Here is a 20,093-nt window from a genome sequence, read left to right as displayed (position 1 = left end):
GAGCTTAAAATGTAAAACAACAAACTGGATAAGTGAAGATTAAAACCATATCAGAACCACAATAAATGTGGTGACTATTACAACTTTACACTAAATATGAAAACCTTATGCCAAAAGTAAAAACTATTTTTTTTATATACATGTGCAAGCACAGGAAAGGTTCACATATAAATAGAGAAGACAGTCATAGTAAAAGATGTATTTAATCATTAATAGCCATCTAGAAGTTCCCAAAGTATTCTTCTAGCATTTGAAGCAACTAATTTAAAATTAAACAGTGCAAAATAGGTGAATGATATATATTTTTAAAGCCAAAGTCTAAGGATTCTAATACCTCTTCAGGCCTTCCCAAGGCTGGAGTTCCTGTAAGAAGAATGGCTCGTTTGGCTGTCTGTACTATTGGCAGTAAAATCTTGCTGCGGGTTGCATTCCTGGACTTCATGTAGTGTGATTCATCCACTATAACAACTTTGAAATTCTGATTATTCAATGCACATATCAAAGTCTCTGCATCTGTGGTTAAAAGACCATAACCTAGAATTGTCACTTTGCTTGTAGATATTCTCCTAGGGAAGAAAAAATCCATATATTTAAAAATATTTCAGTAACCAATTTATCATAAACAATACAACTCTTTGGGAAGAAATTCAGAGGAAATAAAGAAAAATACTGCTGAAACTCAATTTCTTTTAAGATTTTAGAGTTTTCAAATATGACAAGCAAGAATGCAAAATTTAAAATTTTGGTTAACCAAAACCAAATTTTTGGGTAAATTGTCTTTGGAAGATTTTCACATCTACCAAGCCACATGTTACTAGGATTAGGATATTACTTCTGAGAATATTTGCTTCCAGACACCTAGAATCGTGGATAAAGTGGATACTCAAATATTAGTTGAATCTTTATTGAAGCCTTCCCACAGAGAAGAGGGCAAGCAGCATTTTTCAGCCCAGGTGGTAGTGGGATTTTGAAGACACTACTTAGTATTGAAGGGCTGTCCAGTGCACAGCAGGGCATTTCATATTCCTAGACTGTCCCACTAAGACCAGCAGAGTCCTTGAAACCATGACAACAAAAATTCCCAGCCATGGGGTGATGAAGTATGGGAAAGGAGAGAGGGTACCACTTTATACAGAGTAACACGGGGCTCAAGAGATCTCTAACTTTTGGACTATGTAATTATTCATACATCTATATTATTATTTACCACGCTATAACGAAATTTTTCATTTACATATTTATCTCCTTTGCTAATTAATGAGGACAAAAAAATATGTCTTATTATTCATCTTTGTATATGCAGTGTTATGCTCCTAGTGAGTTTGGAGAATTAAATAGTTAGACAAATAAATGAAAAAACAATAAAATACATTACTTTAGCATTTTCTATAACATCAGTGAAAAAATACAGGACAGTCAGTCTTCTGCAGTTCTCTACCCCCTAAGAGAAAAGGCAGAGCTCCTAAATATTACAATACAACAATACAACAATTGCATTTAAAAAATGTTTTAATTTATTTTTAAAATTTTAATTCCAGTGTAGTTAACATATAGTGTTATATTAGTTGTATTCAGTTGTGTACAATATAGTGATTCAACAATTCCTAGTGAGTACTCACCTAGTGAGTATCAAGATAAGTTCTACTCTTCTTTTTAATTTTTTTTTTTTTTACATTTATTTATTTTTGAGAGACAGAGAGAGACAGCGCGAGCAGGGGAGGGGCAAAGAGAGAGGGAGGCACAGAATCAGAAGCAGGCTCCAGGCTCTGAGCTGTGAGCACAGAGCCCGACGTGGGGCTCGAACCCACGAACTGTAAGATCATGACCTGAGCTGAAGTCGGATGCTCAACCGACTGAGCCACCCAGGCCCCCCGATAAGTTCTACTCTTAATCCCCTTCACCTATTTTACCCACCCACCCTACCTACCTCCCCTCTGGTAACTATCTGTTCATTGTCTATAGTTAAGAGTCAGTTTCTTGGTTTGTCTCTTTTTTTTTTTTTTATTCCTTTGTTCATCTGTTTCCACATATGAGTGAGATGGTATGTTATTTGTGTTCTGACTGGCTTATTTCACTTAATATTATACTAACTATATACAGGTTGGTGCAAATGCCAAGATTTCATTCTTTTTTAAGTTTTTTTAAAATTTATTTTGAGAGAGAGAGAGAGAGAGAGAGAGAGAGAAAGTACAAGTAGGGGAGTAACAGAGAGAGGGAGAGAGAATCCAAAGAAGACGGATGCATAGCTCAATCTCACAACCATGAGATCATAATCTGAGCCCACATAAAGAGTCAGATGCTTAACTGAGCCACTCAAGCACCCCTTCATTCTTTTGTTATGGCTGAATAGTATCCCATTCATCGATGGGATATCCATCCATCAATGGACAATAGGCTGATTCCATAATTTGGCTATTGTAAAAAAATGCTGCAATAAACATAGATACATATATCCTTTTGAATTAGTGTTTTCATATTCTTACAGTAAATACCCAGTAGTGTGATTACCAGATCATATGGTAGTTTTATTTTTAATTTTGGTGGAACATCCATACCGGTTTCCTCAGTGGCTACACCAGTTTCCATTCCCTCCAACAGGGCATGAGTGTTCCTTTCTCCCCACATCCTCGCCAACACTTGTTTCTTGAGTTTTTGATTTTAGCCATTCTGACAGGTGTGAAGTGACATTGTGATTTTGATTTGTATTTCTCTGATGATGGATGATGCTGAGAATCTTCTTATGTGTCTGGTGGATATCTGTTTGTCTTATTTGGAGAAATGTCTGTTTATGTCTTATTCCCCTTTTGTAGTTGGGTTGTTTGCTTTTTTGGATGTTGTGTTAAGTTCTTCTATTTTGGATTCTAACCCTTGATCACATATGTTGTTTGCAAATATCTTCTCCCATTCAGTAGGTTGCCTTTTAGTTTTGTTGATGGTTTCCTTCACTGTGCAGAAGCTTTTTTTTTTTTTGCAGTATAGTCCCAATAGTTGATTTTCGCTTTCATCGCCCTTGCCTTAGGAGACATATGTAGAAAAAAGTTGCTACAACCAATGTTAGAGAAATTACTGCCTGTGCGCTCTTCTAGAATTTTTATGGTTTCAGGTCTCACATTTAGGTCCTTAATCCATTTTGAGTAAATTTTTTTGTATGATGTAAGAAAGTAGTCCATTAACATGCTGCTGTCCAGTTTTCCCAATTTGTCGATGATTTGTTGAACAGATTTTCTTTTTCCGATTGTATGTTCTTGCATCCTTTGTCAAAGATTAATTGACCATATAATTGTGGGTTTATTTCTGGATTTTCTATTCTGTTACATTGATCTATGCTTTCTATTTTTGTGCCAGTACCACACTATTTTTATTACTACAGCTTTGTATTGTAACTTGAAGTATGAAATTTTGATCCCTCCAGTTTTGTTTTTCCTTTTCAAGACTGTTTGGGCTATTCAGGATCTTTTGTGGTTCCACAGAAATTTTAGGATTGTTTGTTCCTGTTCTGTGAAAAATACTGTTGGTATTTTGATAGGGACAACATTAAATGTGTAGACTGCTTTGGGTAGTACAGACATTTTAACAATATTTGTTCTTCCAATCCATGAGCATGGAATGTCTATTTCTTTGTGTTATCCTTGATTTCTTTCATCATTGTTTTATAATTTTCAGAGTACAGGTCTTTCACCTCTTTGGTTAAGTTTATTCCTAAGTATCATACTATTTTTGGTGCAATTGTAAATGGGATTATTTTCTATTTTTTTAAATTTTTTTTAACGTTTATTTATTTTTGAGACAGAGAGAGACAGAGCATGAACAAGGGAGGGGCAGAGAGAGAGGGAGACACAGAATCTGAAACGGGCTCCAGGCTCTGAGCTGTCAGCACAGAGCCCTACGCGGGGCTCGAACCCACGGACCGTGAGATCATGACCTGAGCCGAAGTCGGAGGCTTAACCGACTGAGCCACCCAGGCGCCCCTGGGATTATTTTCTTAATTTCTCTTTCTGCTGCTTCATTATTAGTGTATAGAAGTGCATTTTCTATCTTGTGATGTTACTGAATTCATTTATCAGATTGGTGGAATCTTTAATGGTTTTCTATATAGCATATCATGTCATCTGCAAACAGTGAAAGGTTTACCTCTTATCAATTTGGATGCCTTTTCTTTCTTTTTCTTGTCTGACTGCTGTGGCTAAGATTTCCAGTACTATGTTGAACAAAAATGGTGAGAGTAGACATCCCTGTCTTGTTCCTGACCTTTAGGGAAAACCTCTCAGTTTTTTACTCATTAAGGATGATGTTAGCTGTGAATTTTTCATATAAGGTCTTTATTATGGTGAGATATGTTCCCTCTAAACCTTCTTTGTTGAGGATTTTTATCATGAATGTATCTTGTAGTTTGTCAAATGCTTTTATTTTCATCTATTGAAATGATAATATGGTTCTTATCCTTTTATTTATTTATTTTTAAAGATTATTTGAGAGAGAGAACATGAGTGGAGGGAGGGAGGGAGGGAGAGAGAGAAAGAGAGGGAGGGAGAGAGAATCCCAAGCAGGGTTCGTGCTGTCAGCACAGAGCCCCATGTGGGGCTTGAACTCACAAACCGTGAGATCATGACCTGAGCCAAAGTCAGACTCTCAACCAACTGAACCACCCAGGTGCCCCAATCCTTTATTGATGTAATGTAACAAGTTGATTGATTTGTGAATACTGAACTACCCTTGGCTCCTGGAAATGAATTCTGATGGATCCTGGTGAATGATTTTTTAACATACATTGTTGGATTTGGTTTGCTAGTATTTTGTTGAGGATTTTTGCAACTATGCGCATAAGGAATCTTGGACTGTAGTTCTCTTTTTTGGTGGTGTCTTTGTCTGGTTTGGTATCAAGGTAATGGTGGCCTCATAGAACGATCTGGAAATTTTCCTTCCTTTTTTATTCTTTGGAATAGTTTGAGAGGAATAAGTATTAACTCTTTAAATGTTTGGTAGAATTCTCCTGTGAAGCTATGTGGTCCTGGACTTTTGTTTCACTTTTTTGAATATTGATTTGATTACACTGCTGGTAATCAGCCAGTTCAAATTTTCTATTTCTTCCTGACTCAGTGTTGGGAGATTATATGTTTCCAGGAATTAGTCCATTTCTTCTAGGTTGTTCAATTTGTGGGCATACAATTTTTCATAATAATCTCTCATAATCTTTTGTATTTCTGTGGTGTTGGTTATTATTTCTCCTTTTCCATTTCTGATTTTTTTTTTAAGTCTGGCTAGAGGGTTATCATCAATATTGTTCATTCTTTAAAGAACCAGCTGCTGGTTTCACAGACTTGTTCTACTGTGTTGCTGTTATTATTTAGTTTCTATTTCTTTTATTTTTGTTCCAATATTTATTATTATCTTTCTGCTGGTTATGGATTTTGTTCTTTTTAGCTCATTTAGGTGTAAAGTTAGATTGTTTATTTGAGGTGTTTTTTTTTTTTCCCCTTCTTGAGGTAGAATTGTATTGCTGTACGTTTCCCTCTTAGGACTGGTTTTGTCACATCCCAAAGGTTTTGGATGATTGTGTTTTCTTTTCTTTTTAAATATAATCTCCATTTTATTTTTTCCAGAAAACAGTTTTCATAAATTTTTAACATTTATTTATTATCAAGAGACAGAGAGACACAGAGCGTGAGCAGAAGAGGGGTGGACACAGAATCTGAAGCAGGCTCCAGGCTCTGAGCTGTCAGCACAGCGTCCGACGTGGGGCTCAAATGCACAAACCACAAGATCATGACCTGAGCCAAAGTCATAGGCTTAACTGACTGAGCCACCCAGGTGCCCCTCTAGAAAACAGTTTTTCTTCAGTCCTTAAGGACCTGGCCCCTCACATGGGCTTTGGTAGTGGTTGCGAGGTAGCACCTGCAGGTCTAAATCAGGGTGAGGGTGTTCATTCCATCTATGCATCACCAGAGCAATTCCTGACCACCTTGCTGTGTATGGCACAGCTCACACAGTAATGTAGTTTCATGTATAGCTTGGGAAGCACACAGTCATTGAAGATACTCACTTTGGAAACGTCCTCAACAGTGGTGGCCTCTACTATGTGCTGAATAATGAACTTCTTGATGGCCTTGTCCTTGGGAACGCAACAGGCACAGGTGATGCAACAAACAGGCTGCATGTGGCTGTGGCCCCTTTTGGCCTATTATTCTTTCTTTCCTTGGTCATCTTAGAAGTGAGGACCTGAGACAGGATGGACCACTGTGTTTTCATTTTTTCTCTCCAAGTAAATTTTGATTTCTTCTTTGATTTGGTCAACGCATTCATTATTTAGTAGCATGTTATTTAACCACCATGTATTTGTGTTGTTTCCAGACTGTGGTGGTGGATTTCTAGTTTTGTAACATGGTGGTCAGAAAAGATACATGATATAATTTGGATCTTTTTCAATTTGTTGAGATTTGTTTTGTGGCCTAATATGTGATCTATTTTGAGAATATTCCAAATACACTTGAAAACAAATGTGTATTAAGCTGTTTTAGGATGGAATGTTCTGAATGTATCTGTTAAATCCATCTAGTCCAGTGTGTCATTCAAAGGCACTGTTTTCTTGTTGATTTTCTGTTTGGATGATCTATTCACTGATGTAAGTGAGGTGTTAAACTCCTCTACTATAATCATATTACTATCGAGTACTTCCTTTAAATTTGTTAATAATTGCTTTATATATTTGGGTATTCTCATGTTGGATGCATAAATATTTACAACACTTACATTTTTTTCTTAATGTCAACTACGTTTTAAGCCCTGGGTAAATCTAGTTAATATAGAGACTTAGGATTTTCTTGTTATAATCAAACACCAGAAAAGCTGACAGAAGAAAAGCATAGGGTTAATATTACTAACTAACTTAGGTATACTGAGAACCATATACAAAAAACAAGAGCTTGAAAGTCCACTGCAGAACATTTCAGGCATAATTGGCATATGCCAAAAGGAGTTACATGTATTTGTGGTAAATGCATGTTGCCAGATGTTAGTATGCATTTAAAGCTATTTCTTTAAGTACTTGGAAGACAATGGTAAGTTTTTCTTTTCCTAAACTGAGATCCTCCAGAAAAGTTATACTCTGGGTTGTAATACATTCTAACAGATACCAAATGTTATCCAAATAAAAATATTGGCCTCTATTTAATTGCTAAACAGTATTTCCTAAAGAATAAGGAAAACTAGATGACCTAAATATTATAAAAGATGGGAGAAGATATATATTTTAAGAAAATTAAATGTAAACTTTTAAATAAACTATAGCTAACAAAATGTGCATACAAAGGCCTACATTCTCTAAATCCTTAAGTTGTAAATTTTATGCAGTTTTATTGGACAAGAGGAAATTTAAAATTATTACCAAAATTTTACTTTGACCATGAAAATACTGTCCAAATTTCCTTAAGTCCATAAAGACATATTTTATAGACTTAATAGTTCAAAGGTCAAAAGAGAAAAAGCCTCCAACTATTTTGTTAGGACATTCACAAAGGCCAACTTCATTGTTACAAATAGTCTTTATGTTAACAATCCTAGAGAAAACAACACAGTACAATAATACCATAATTTTAAAAAATCTAAGTATTAACAGACATTTCTTTCTTTCTTTTTTTTTTTTTTTAACATTTATTTATTTTTGAGACAGAGAGAGACAGAGCATGAACGGGGGAGGGTCAGAGAGAGAGGGAGACACAGAATCTGAAACAGGCTCCAGGCTCTGAGCAGTCAGCACAGAGCCCGACGCAGGCTCGAACTCACAGACCGTGAGATCGTGACCTGAGCCGAAGTCGGACGCTTAACCGACTGAGCCACCCAGGCGCCCCAACAGACATTTATTTCAAATATATATATACTACCTGTTATTTGAGGGTCAGAAATTGGTTATTTTGAACTTTTAGAGACATGATAATTTGTGTAATTCACTTATAAATACAATGTAATAAATCATCAATATACAAATAGATTGGTTTATCCCCATGGCTAGAAAACAAATAAAAAAAAAAAAACAAAAAACCTAAGTAGTTACATTATGATTTATTTTTGAGGAGAAACTTGAAATAATCTCAAAACAAATATTTTCAATTAGAAAGTATTAAAATTATAAATCAATGTAATAAAGAAAATAAAACTGGTAAATACTCATTTTGAGTGACATATAAAACTTGCATATCAACCAAGAATTTGGAAAGCAAAATCTACCATCGCTGCAGACAATAAAAGCTCATAAACTTCAAATTAATCATTGAAAAGTTGTGAAATGTATTTTTGAACCCCAAAATAGTGAGTTTTAAGTATATTTAAAGTATATATAAAGTAGATATATTACATAAATCTTTCAAAGTACACCTATTTACATTTACTTTAAAAATACACCAAAAAGGAATTTAAAGCATTAAGTATACTGCTGGGTTTTAGATAAATAATACAGATTTTAAAATGTAAAGTAAAATTCTCCACTCTACTCTCTTAGTTCTAAATTATGGCTTATAGGTTATACATCATTCTAAACATTAGCATTTACTAATTACATGTGAGAAGGCTTTTTTCCCCCTTAAAGATTAAAAAGTTGTTCTTACCCAATATCAGTTTTATTCTGAATAACACTGATATCCTCTGGACTTAGCTCTGGGATCCATTTCTCCATTTCTTCTGTCCAAGGGTATCTCAGAGATGAAGGGACCACTATTAAAAGCGGCCATTCCTCCTTATAGAAGTAAGCAATTGCAATTGCCTGGATTGTCTTTCCTAGACCCATCTACATTAAAAATAAATAAAAAATACATAAATACATAAGTACATAAATAAATGCTGACATATTTTAAATGAAAATACTTATCAAATATTTACTTAAGAGTCATCAAAATAATTTTCTGATGTAAAATCAATTGGATTACATGGTTAAAAGCTTATGATTATGATGACCTTTAAAATTCATTAAGCAAACTATTATTTTCCAATCATTTGTGACTGGACTTAGAGACAAAATAACCTGTAATTTGAAATATTAGTTATACTTAATTCATATAACTTAATTTTAGAAATATTTATGTGAGCATTTATAAGTTCTCTTGGCACAAGAGTAAATGCCTTACTATACATCACAATACCATGCTATTTTAAAGCTAGAAGAAGGCATAAAATATGCACATTTTACAAAAAAGGTAAGAACAGAGAGGTTAAATTATCTGTTCAACTTAACAGGTAGTTAACTGGATGCAAAATAGTATGAGAACCCAGGTCTCTGGTGTCTTTGCACTTGTGTTTTCACACTTACATTATAATGCCCCATTTTTAAGCAGTACTCATTTAAAAAGAAGTTACTAAATGAATGTTTTTAGTGGTTTTGTTCATAATACCCAGAATATGAAGACAACCCAAATGTACTTAAATGGGTGCATGGATGAAAATCATGGTATATCCATGTAATAGAATACCATTTATCAATAAAAAAGGAGCAAACTATTGCTATACACAACAACATGAGTGAAACCCAAACACATGTTGCTAAATGAAAGAAGCCAAGCCCAAAAGCCACGTGATTCCATGTTTAGGTCATCCAGAGAAACACAAAACAATAGAGACAGAAAACACATCAGAGTCTAGGGATGGAAGGAGGAGGGCAGCATAAAGGAATCTTGGGGGATGATGTTCTGTGTTTTTTTTTAATTTTTTTTTTAATCTTTATTTTTGAGAGAGAGACAGAGCAGGGGAGGAACAAAGAGAGAGGGAGACGCAGAATCCAAAGCAGGCTCCAGGCTCTGAGCTGTCAGCACAGAGCCCGATGCGGGGCTCGAACCCATGAACCGTGAGATCAAGACCTGAGCCGAAGTCGGACGCTTAACCCACTGAGCCACCCAGGCGCCCCAATGTTCTGTATTGGCTGTGGGAGCACTTATATGTCTGTATGCATTTGTCAACTTAAAGAATTATACGTGTAAAAAGGATGAATTTACCTAACAGTGTGAATTATACCACAACAACACTGCCTTTTTAGAAAAAGTAGTTATTATTGTGAACCATAAGAGAAGGACAAAAAGACCTAAGTCCTTCTGACGTGACTATTCAAAGATAAAAAAAGACACAAATACCTAAAACAGTTAACTTATACTACTAAGTTTTAAATGCTGAGCAAAATTAAAGAGGAAAAGATAAAAAGGAAGTTGGGGCTTTTAGCAAGTCTCCACTAAGAAAATCTTGTTTTGTTTATGAATTTTTCGCTTAACTACTGGTATTAACAACAACAAAAAAGAAATCCTAGAATATTCAAGCAAGTTTATATTTATATCAATCACACTCAAAAAGAAAACTAGTGTGAATTACTTAGGAAAATGTTCTTGTGACTGGAATAAAGACTGTCAAAGGGAGACAAGGTAAATGAAACATAGGAAGTGACTTTGTTTCTGTCCTGGTGTTCAGATATTTGAACGTAAAAGCAAATTAATGAGTAAATAAAGATCAAGATTGTTCAATTCTGTGGGACAAGCAAAACCCAGGTAGAGAAAAATTAGGAAAGAAGGTTAATGAAAAGATTTTAGTGCAAGAGCAATAATATTAGCTAACATTTCAAAGTTCTGAGGCAAATAACATTCAAGAATAGATCCAAAGCTAAGTCTAAAAGCTTTTAATGTACACAAATAACCTAAGTGTCCATCAGTGGCTGAACTGAAAAGTTGTGGTATTTATATTCAATGGAATATTATTCAGTCTTGAGAAAGAAGAAAACTCTGCCATTTGACACAACCTGGGTGGAATGCAAGGACATTATGCTAACTGAAATAATCCAGACAGAGAACGATAAATAAAGCATGGTAACACTTATACATAGAATCTTTGGGGGGAAAAAAAGAAAAGAAAAAAAAAGAAAGCACCAAACTCATAGTAACAGTAAAAAAAGTGGTTGCCAGGGCTAAGGGACAGGGAAGATAGGGAGAGGCTGGCAAAAGGGTACAAACTTTCAGCTACAAGATGAATAAGGTCTGAGAACCTGAGGTAAAGCATTGTGACAACGGTTGATAATACAGTGTTTATGACTGAGGGATGGTGGGATGGTGGAACTCATATCTTGTCACAAAACAAAACAGAACAAAACAAAACAAAACAAAACACCAGAAAAGTGTAGATATGTGAGATGCTGATGTGTTAAATATATGCAGGGAATCCTTTTATAATGTATACATCTGTCAGGTTACCATAATGTATAATTTATGTGTCTTGAAACTTGTTTTTCTGTTATACCTCAATAAATCTAAAATTTTTAAAAAAATACTGGATATATAAGCTTTTAATATTGAAACAAAATCCAGTTGCAGATAAAAATTCTTTCTTATCTACTGTTTGAAGAATAAAATTCATATTAAGGTAGGCAGGGTTTGGTAACAGGTTAAAATAATGTAGGAATGTAGACACACTCACAAAGATACATATTTTATTACAAAATTAGGGGTGACTAGGTGGCTCAGTTCACTAAGCGTTTGACTTCAGCTCAGGTCATGATCTTGTGGTTGGTGAGTTCAAGCCCTGCATAGGGCTCTGTGCTGCTAGCTCAGAGTCTGCAGCCTGCTTTGGATTCTGTGTCTTCCTCTCTCTCTACCCCTCCCCTGCTTGTTCTGTCTCTCAAAAAATGAATAAACATCAAGAAAAAAATTTTTTAACCAAATTAAAGCATTTTACAAGCTAATATTCTATATCTCTTTCTAAAGAATAGCATACAATCCCAACCTTTAGGCCTACATAGCCAAATTTAAGATTTATCCGACGGTAGCAGACCTAATACTAAGAGAAATAAAAAACTTTTATATTACTTACTTTTATAAACCCAAACCAAAGAGCAATTATGCACCAACATCTGGTATAATGACTGGTATGTTTTCTTGTTCTCAAAGGCCCTCCAATACTCATAGCTGAACCAACTTAAACATCCCTGGATTCTGAGATCAGTATGGCTTCAAGGCAGCAGTAATTTACAAATTACTGATGTTTCCTGGCTTGGGGTCATTGGTATTGCTGCTTATACCTAACGATGACAAAGGCGTACATTTCCAGGAAATGAGCCATGGCCAATTCTGTGTGTATGGACCATACCACTAAGTAACTCTATGCTACAGCTATGGTTACCTGGTTTTGCTTTCTACAGTGGGTTCACAGACCATTTCCTTAATTTAAACTTCTTGGGAAGTAAGGGTCTGTTTGCTACAGTAACTTTCTGGGAAGTAGGATTCTTTGGGACTCCAGATTTTATACTGGATCTTTACCTTCTACTTGCTGATTAATTTCCTTGGTGCCTTTCTACGTGGACCTTTTCACACTTCATGTAGTGTGACTTTGCCTATGTTAGCCTTCCAGGCACCTATTAATGAGTCACTTAACTAAATTTCCTAATATTGTCTGCTACTAACATAGGGACACAGATCTTCAATAGGGATATGTGGGGAAAAAATGGAAACAATAGATAGAAAAAAACACAGTTGGGGAGAGAGAAGTTATGAACTGAGAAAGGGGAAGAGAGAGGAAACTAGCATAAATACAGGAAAGGATAAGAATACTTCTGATGTATGGAAAAGCTAATCTAATTAGAAGTATGAATTTTTTTTAATCTCCTGGTTCCCTAATCTTGTTTTCTTGTATATTTGCTATTATATTACAGCAACTGAATAAATTCTTAATTCCAGATATGTCATTTTTCAGCTCTAAAGTGGTCACCAGACTCTTTTAAAATTTAGTATTTTTAGATTCTTTTTAATAGATTAAATTCTCCATTGAAAATTTTCATCTTTTCATTTCTGTTGTCCACCACTTCCTTGATTTTCTTGAATAAAATAGTCAATGCTATTTTAAAATCTCCTTCTGATAACATCAACATATGATCACCTGTGGATTGTATTCCTAATTTTTTTTTTGGTACTGTTTTCTCAGCACTCCTTTTATTTTTCATTGGATTCCAGAAATTAATTGTGAAGAAGCTATAGAAGCTTTAGATGATAAATTCACCCAGGTGGAAATTAGGTTAAGTTTTCTTTAGCCAAGGCAAATTGAGTACCAGCAGATACCTCATTCCCTTTAAGTCTTGGTTTTAGGTTTTGTAAGAACAAGTTTATTTCAGTTTTGTTCTTATTACTAGGGTATGGTCTTTACTACCATAAGCCCAGGCAGTGTATTTACCAAGATTCTTCCACCTTGACAAGGCACAACTCTGATCTGTCTCCTGAGTACCACAATAATGCTGAAATCTCTGCCTTATTCTTTCTCCTCCAACTACGAATTTCTGCTGGGTATTCTGGAGTGGCATCCTGTGGAAGTACACTTTAGGGGATGGCTAGTGTGTGAGGGTAACATGTATGCAGATTTCTCAGGTCTTTCTCTCAAGTTACCTCCTCTCTGGGATTTTTCTCTTCATGTCCCAATGGCTCAATGCATACTGAGACCTAGAAAGAGCTAGACCGAGTAGTCTCTGATAGAAAACAGGTGTAAGCAGCCTGTTTCAACTATGTGGCATCTGGCTTTAAGAAGAGAAAGGACTGAACATACCTCTAGTGATAGATCTAGGCAGCTGAAGAATAGAAAACCAGTTTGGGGAGCTATGAGTGTACTATTTCATCAAGTTTAGGAAATTCTAAATATTTTCTTACTGTTCCCAGCTATCTTATCACATGATTTCTTAATAAAGAATTATGACTGCCTTTTAAGAACTATTTAATTTTAAGAAAGTATCAATTAAGAAATAAGGAGCCATTTTAAAAAGAAAGGTTCCCAAACCAACGAGTCTTAAGTATAAGAAATGATGGGGCACATGGGTGTCTCAGTCAGTTAAGCATCCCACTCTTGATTTCACTCAGGTCATGATCTCATAGTTCGTGGAATCGAGCCCTGCATCAGACTCTGCACTGACAACATGGAACATGCTTGGGGTTCTCTATCCCTCCCCATTCATGATCTCTCTCTCTCTCTCTCTCTCTCTCCCTCTCTCTCTCTCTCTCTCTCTGTCTCTCAAAATAAACAAATAAACATTAAAAAAAATGGAAGGATTAATTTAGCTAAGGAGATAATGTGCTGAATACAAAAATAAACAATGGAAGCAAAGTAAAGTGTATAATAAAGAGTCTGATTCCATTTTTAATGTTTGAATGCTGGCATCATCATTCTTAATATCCAAAACAAATTTTGAATAGAAGAGTCCATCCTGCCTCCTTAGGGTGACCACAAGAACAGGAAAGCGATTTCTCAATACATGTTAATAAACTGACATTTTAATTTACAGGAAAAATTTTCCTTGAGCTTTATTGCCTTGAGTAAAATATCTTAGGTTCTGATCAACTTGGAATCACTGAAAAGAATGTATTTCTGAATCTGCATAGTTAGAGATGGCATACCTATGCCATTAGATGATTTACCTAAAAAATGAGGCTCTAAACAATTTTTATCTGGTTACTTTTCTAGGTTAAAATCTCAAATCTTCTACTGAGCATCTCTTTACTTTAAAGAGAGTGTAGTTGGGGTGCCTGGATGGCTCAGTTGGTTGAGTGTCCGACTTCATCTCAGGTCATGATCTCACAGTTTGTGAGTTCAAGCCCTGCGTTGGGTTCTGTGCTGACAACTTGGAGCCAGGAGTCTTCTTTGGATTCTGTGTTTCTCTCCCTCTCTTTGTCCCTCTTCTGCTCACATTCTGTCTTTCTCTCAAAATAAATAAACATAAAAACAAATAAAGATCATATAGTTAAATAACTAAAGGTGATTTCTGGAAATTGGGATATTTATCAACATGGATGAAATTAGACAGTTGCTAATGTTATTCCATAGGTTTTTGCTATTGGTTGTTCCTCTTTATAGACACAATCCAGTAGAAAATAAAATTTGATGGGACCTCCTCAAATAAAACACAATTCAAACTAAAAAGTATAAGTATATTACCATAATCTCATGCTCCCATTAAGGAAAGAGTGGATCTCATACTCTAGGAAAACTGAGCTCTAGATAAAATTTGTACATAGAAAAATAATTGTTGGAACAATTTTTTGATATATATATATATATATATAAAATTTTTTTTAATGTACTTACATTTCAAGCATTTTCCAAAGAATTTGTAGTAGTGTAACATTCCATTATAAAACCAATAACACACTCAAAGAATTTGGATACACAGAAGTAACTATACTCAGTAAGTGGTTCAAACCCTTTGGCTCTCACTACAAAAGATTCTGTTAGGGTGAATGGTCCAATGTTTCAAGAAAATTAAGTCTAAATCATCTATTAAGAATTAAAGCCATAACTCAATAATGGTACAACTGTCTAGGTACTACCTAAGAAGAATTAAATTGAATATTTTAACTTTAAAAGTACATTTTATCATTGTATTCAAAATAATAAAACACTATTTTATTTAGGAGAATAATTCTAGATTTTCTAAATGTCATATGCCACAAAATTATTAAGATCAATTAAATAATTATGATCCTGACACAAAGAATTTCATTTTCAATTTTTTGTGATTGCATTTATATAGCAATTGCATACAGAAGATGTCTCTTGATTGAGAATTTGTGTGACTAAAAGTTTTCAGTTAAAAAAAATTTTTTTTGGAAGTTTCCGGTTTTAAAGTTAAAAGCAGTTTGTATATTTAGAGTAAGGATGTAGGTTTATCTTTAGAGTAGGTAACCAATTTGTTCTAGAACAGACTCCTTTAAAGAACACTTTTAGATACATAGACTTTAAATCTTAATGAGAAACTAAATTCAGTAAAGAAACCCACATATACAAATGTCAGACTGAAATCCTACGTTCAATTATTTATTTCTTTTAAACAGATGTGTGTTTTAGCAGAACTATTTCCTTATCCTTGTAGATTAAGTTATACAGGCATACCTCATTGTATTGCTCTTCATTTATGTGGTTTGCTAAGTGGTTTTTTTTTTTTTAAATTAAAGGTTTGTGGAAACTCTGTAACAAGCAAATCTATTGATGCCATTTTTCTAATAGCATTTGCTCACTTTATGTCTCTGTGCCACATTTTGATAATTCCTGCAATATTTCAAACTTTTTCATTATAATTATATTTGATTATGGTGATCAATGATGAGGCATCTTTTGATGTTACTATCATTAACTGTGTTGGGGTACCACAAACCACGCCCATAGAAGATGTAAAACTTAATTGACAAATATTGTGTGTTCTGACTATTCCACCAACCAGTTGTCCCCCCATCCTTCTCCCTCTCCCTCCTTGGGCCTCTCTATTCCCTGAGTCACAACAATATTGAAATTACGCCAATTAACAATCCTACCATAGGGGTGCCTGGGTGGCTCAGTCGGTTAAGCGTCCGACTTCGGCTCAGGTCACGATCTCACGGTCTGTGAGTTCGAGCCCCGCGTCGGGCTCTGTGCTGACAGCTCAGAGCCTGGAGCCTGTTTCAGATTCTGTGTCTCCCTCTCTCTCTCTGACCCTCCCCCGTTGATGCTCTGTCCCTCTCTGTCTCAAAAATAAATAAACATTAAAAAAAAAAATTAAAAAAAAAAAAAAAAAAAACCAATCCTACCATGGCCTCTAATGGTTCCTGTGAAAGGAAGAGTCTCACATCTCTCACTTCAAATCAAAAGCTAGCTAGAAATGATTAAGCTTAGTGAGGAAGGAATGTTGAAAGCCGAGAAAGGTCGAAAGCTGGGCCTCTTGCACAAAACAGTTAGCCAAGTTGTGAATGCAAAGGAAACGTTCTTGAAAGAAATTAAAAGTGCTACTCCAGGAAACACATGAATGATAAAGAAAGCAAAACAGCCTTATTACTGATATGGAGAAAGTTTTAGTCATCTGGTTATGAGATCTGCTTCAGATTCTGTGTCTCCCTCTCTCTCTCTGCCCCTTTGCAGTTCATGCTCTTTCTCAAAAATAAACAAACATTTAAAAAATTTAAAAAAAAAAAGCTTCAAAGGGTAAGCTCTGGTAGGGGCTAACCCAATTGTTGACTTGAAGTCAATGCTCACTTACATTCCAAAAATCCTAGGGCCTTTAAGAATTATACTCAATCTACTCTGCCTATATTCTACAAATGGAACAACAAAGGCTGGGTGACAGCACATCTGATCACCACATGGTTTAGACTATTTTAAGTCCACTGCTGAGACCTACTGCTTGGAGAAAAAGATGCCTCTCAAACTATTACTGCTAATTGACAATGAACCTGGTCCCTCAAGAGCTCTGGTGGAAAGAAATGTAAAATGAGACGTAAGGCATGTTGTTTTCTTGCCTAATATAACATGTTGTTTTCTTGCCTAATATAACATCCATTCTGCAGCCCTTGGATCATGGAGTAATTCTGATGTTCAAATCTTATTATTTAAGAAATACATTTCATGAGGTTACAGCTGTCATGATGATTCCTTTGATGAATCTGAGCAGTCAACTGAAAACATTCTGGAGAGGATTCACCATTCTAGATGCCATTAAGAACATTCATTGTGATTCCTGGGAAGTGGTAAAAGTATCAACATGAACAGGAGTTTGGAAAAAGTTGATACAACCCTCCTTGATGACTTTGAAAGATTCAGGATGTTACTGGAGGCAGTAACTGCAGATGTGATGAAAATAGCAAGAGAACTAGAAGTACAGTCTGAAGATGTGATGAATTGCTATAATCTCATAACACTTCAACAGATGAGGACTTTCTTCTTATGGATATGGAAAGAAAGTGGTTTTTTGAGATGGAATCTACTCCTAGTGAAGATGCTGTGAAGGTTGTTGAAATGAGAGAAAGAGAAAGACAGAGAGAGAAAGACAGAGACAGAGAGAGACTGTGTGTGTTGGGGGGGGCGGGGGGGCGCAGAGAGAGAGTGAGAGATGGAGAATCCCAAGCAGGCTCCGAAATGTCAGCACAGACACAGAGCTTGATTCCATAACTGCAAGAACATGACCCAAGCCAAAATCAAGAGTCGGATGCCTAAATGACCAAGCCACCCAGGTGCCTCTGAGGTGATTAGTTTTGACAATCAGCAGACACAGAAAAGGTTGTGAAAATGGAGTACAAGTTATAATTTTTGGGGGAAAATTTACATGTATAAAGGAAATTTCTTTGTGTGTCTCCTGCTCTGTACCTACAAGGGAAGGATGACTGAAAAACACAACTTGTATGAATAGAGAAGACAATGACCTAAATTTGCATTAACCACCTATTCTTGTTTACAATGCTTTTCCTGATAACTTCCTATTACTGTTCGAACCTCTCTTTCTTTCGTTTAGCTGAAGATAGTATTTAAGATGGTGGATTAGGCCATTTCAGGGAGTTTAATCATTTTTCTTGGGTATCTCCACTCTGTACATGAAGTATTCATTTCAATAAGCTTCTATTTATATTTCTCTTCTCTTTTATACAGAAAGTCTCAGCCAAGAACTCAGAAGTATAGAGAGAAAATTTTATCTCCTCCCTTACATTCACAATTAGGTTTAAAGAGTCATAAGGCATGGTAAAAAATGAGATACTTAACTGTAATGTGAAATGATATGTATTATTCATTCAAACAGTACCACTCCTAAGGTAAAATAAATATCAGGTTAGAATAACATAGATTAGGAGTTGCTTTTCCATATATTTTTCATATCTTTTTAAAAATCTGTTTTGTAAAGTTAAAATCAGATGAACAAGCTGTAGTAAGATTCTATTCTCCATATGTATTATGGGATTAGTGCCTAGAGGATTTCTTGAAAATGAACACCCAACACAAAAAGAACATAATTATACATGCTGAGTAAATAAAGAAAGAAAAGGAAAGAAAAAAAGTAGTCCAAACTTTGGTTTTGACCTCGGTTCTTAAAATCTAACTTACTTATGAGTGTTTGCTAGATGAAAATTCAGGCTTCCAGGCACCAACTTGACAAATTGTAATTTAAAGAAACTGGGCTTTCAAAAGAATGTCTACACATTTTCTTTCTTTCCCTTTCTTTCTTTCTTTCTTTCTTTCTTTCTTTCTTTCTTTCTTTCTTTCTTTCTTTTCTCTCTGGAGCAAGAAAGAGAGGGGGAGAGCATGAGTAGGGGAGAGGGGCAGAGAGACAGCAAGAGAGAATCTTAAGCAGAGTCCCACACAGGGCTCTATCCCACAACCCTTGGGATCATGACCTGAGCTGAAATCAAGAGTCAGATGCTCAACAGACTAAGCCACCGAGGTGCCCTATTTTTTTTAAAACATTTATGTATTTTTTTTGAAACTAGACTTTTAAAATAATGGCTCCTAAAGTGATTCTCAGGTGGATGTCTCTCAGGCTGCATTTTGGGAATAACTACTTTAAAGACTACATTTTATGGGGAAAAAATCTTAAGAGTATTTTGCCCCAAATTTGGACATTTATTATCAAGATTTTTTTTTAAAGGTGAAACCAGAATTGATACTTTCAGCGTTTTGCTTTTGAACTATTAAATTCTATGTAACTTTGTTACTTAAATGATCTTCAATTAAAATTCCAAGGCAGTACCCTAAACAGTGCTTCCTACTATTAGAAAGACAACAATAGGCCCAAAATGATGTCACTTAGAATAAGACACCAAGCCAGTGAAACAAAGCTTAATACCTAATCTAATAGCAGTTTCAACTTCCCCCCAAAAGTCTTAACAGGTCAGGAAGGAATCTTCTGATGGATACACTGATGAGTCTCCACAAAGGCACTCTCCATTCCCCAAAGGAAGATGAGGTAATCTGCAAGATAAAATCCACAGTTCTTCCCCCTAAGGGAAAGAGACTCTACTTGGAACAATCTATTCTTTCCTTTTGTTTATAATTTTTGAGCACCCACCTTTTCTATAAAAACTTTCCATTTTATACAACTCTTGGCGTTCCCCTCTACTTGCTAAATGGCATATTGTCCGATTCATGAATTGTTAAAGCCAATTAGATCTTCAAATTAACTCTGTTGAATTATGTTTTCCTAACACTACTTTGCTATATAGTATATAGAATAACTTCAACAAAAACAGAATTTTGCTTCTAACTTCACAATCTGTTTAGATGAACTAACAATTTAATATAAAAAGACATTTCAGAAATTTAATAAAGACTCTAAAAGGGAATCTAATTTGTACAATGCTTTATCTGTTATT

General features: G+C 35.2%; 1 protein-coding gene and 1 pseudogene across 3 annotated transcripts in view; both read right to left on the bottom strand.

The window, feature by feature from the left end:
- ZRANB3 (zinc finger RANBP2-type containing 3) overlaps positions 1 to 20,093 on the bottom strand; it is a 306,476-nt gene that overhangs the window by 118,470 nt on the left and 167,913 nt on the right. For all 3 annotated transcript variants that reach the window (XM_078451346.2, XM_078451347.2, XM_078451348.2), the window contains 2 exons: positions 8,598 to 8,776; positions 335 to 566 (listed from right to left, as the gene is read on the bottom strand). In XM_078451346.2, the coding sequence (XP_078307472.2) occupies positions 335 to 566; positions 8,598 to 8,776 (411 nt within the window). The remainder of the gene's footprint in view (positions 1 to 334; positions 567 to 8,597; positions 8,777 to 20,093) is intronic.
- Positions 4,080 to 7,176, bottom strand: LOC132673379 (small ribosomal subunit protein eS26 pseudogene; annotated as a pseudogene).

This window comes from Panthera onca, chromosome C1, assembly GCF_046562875.1.
Source record: "Panthera onca isolate mPanOnc1 chromosome C1, mPanOnc1 haplotype 2, whole genome shotgun sequence".
Classification (NCBI taxonomy): Eukaryota; Metazoa; Chordata; class Mammalia; order Carnivora; family Felidae; genus Panthera; species Panthera onca.
Note: the sequence above shows the minus strand (reverse complement) of the source record. Positions and strands in the feature narration are given on the sequence as shown.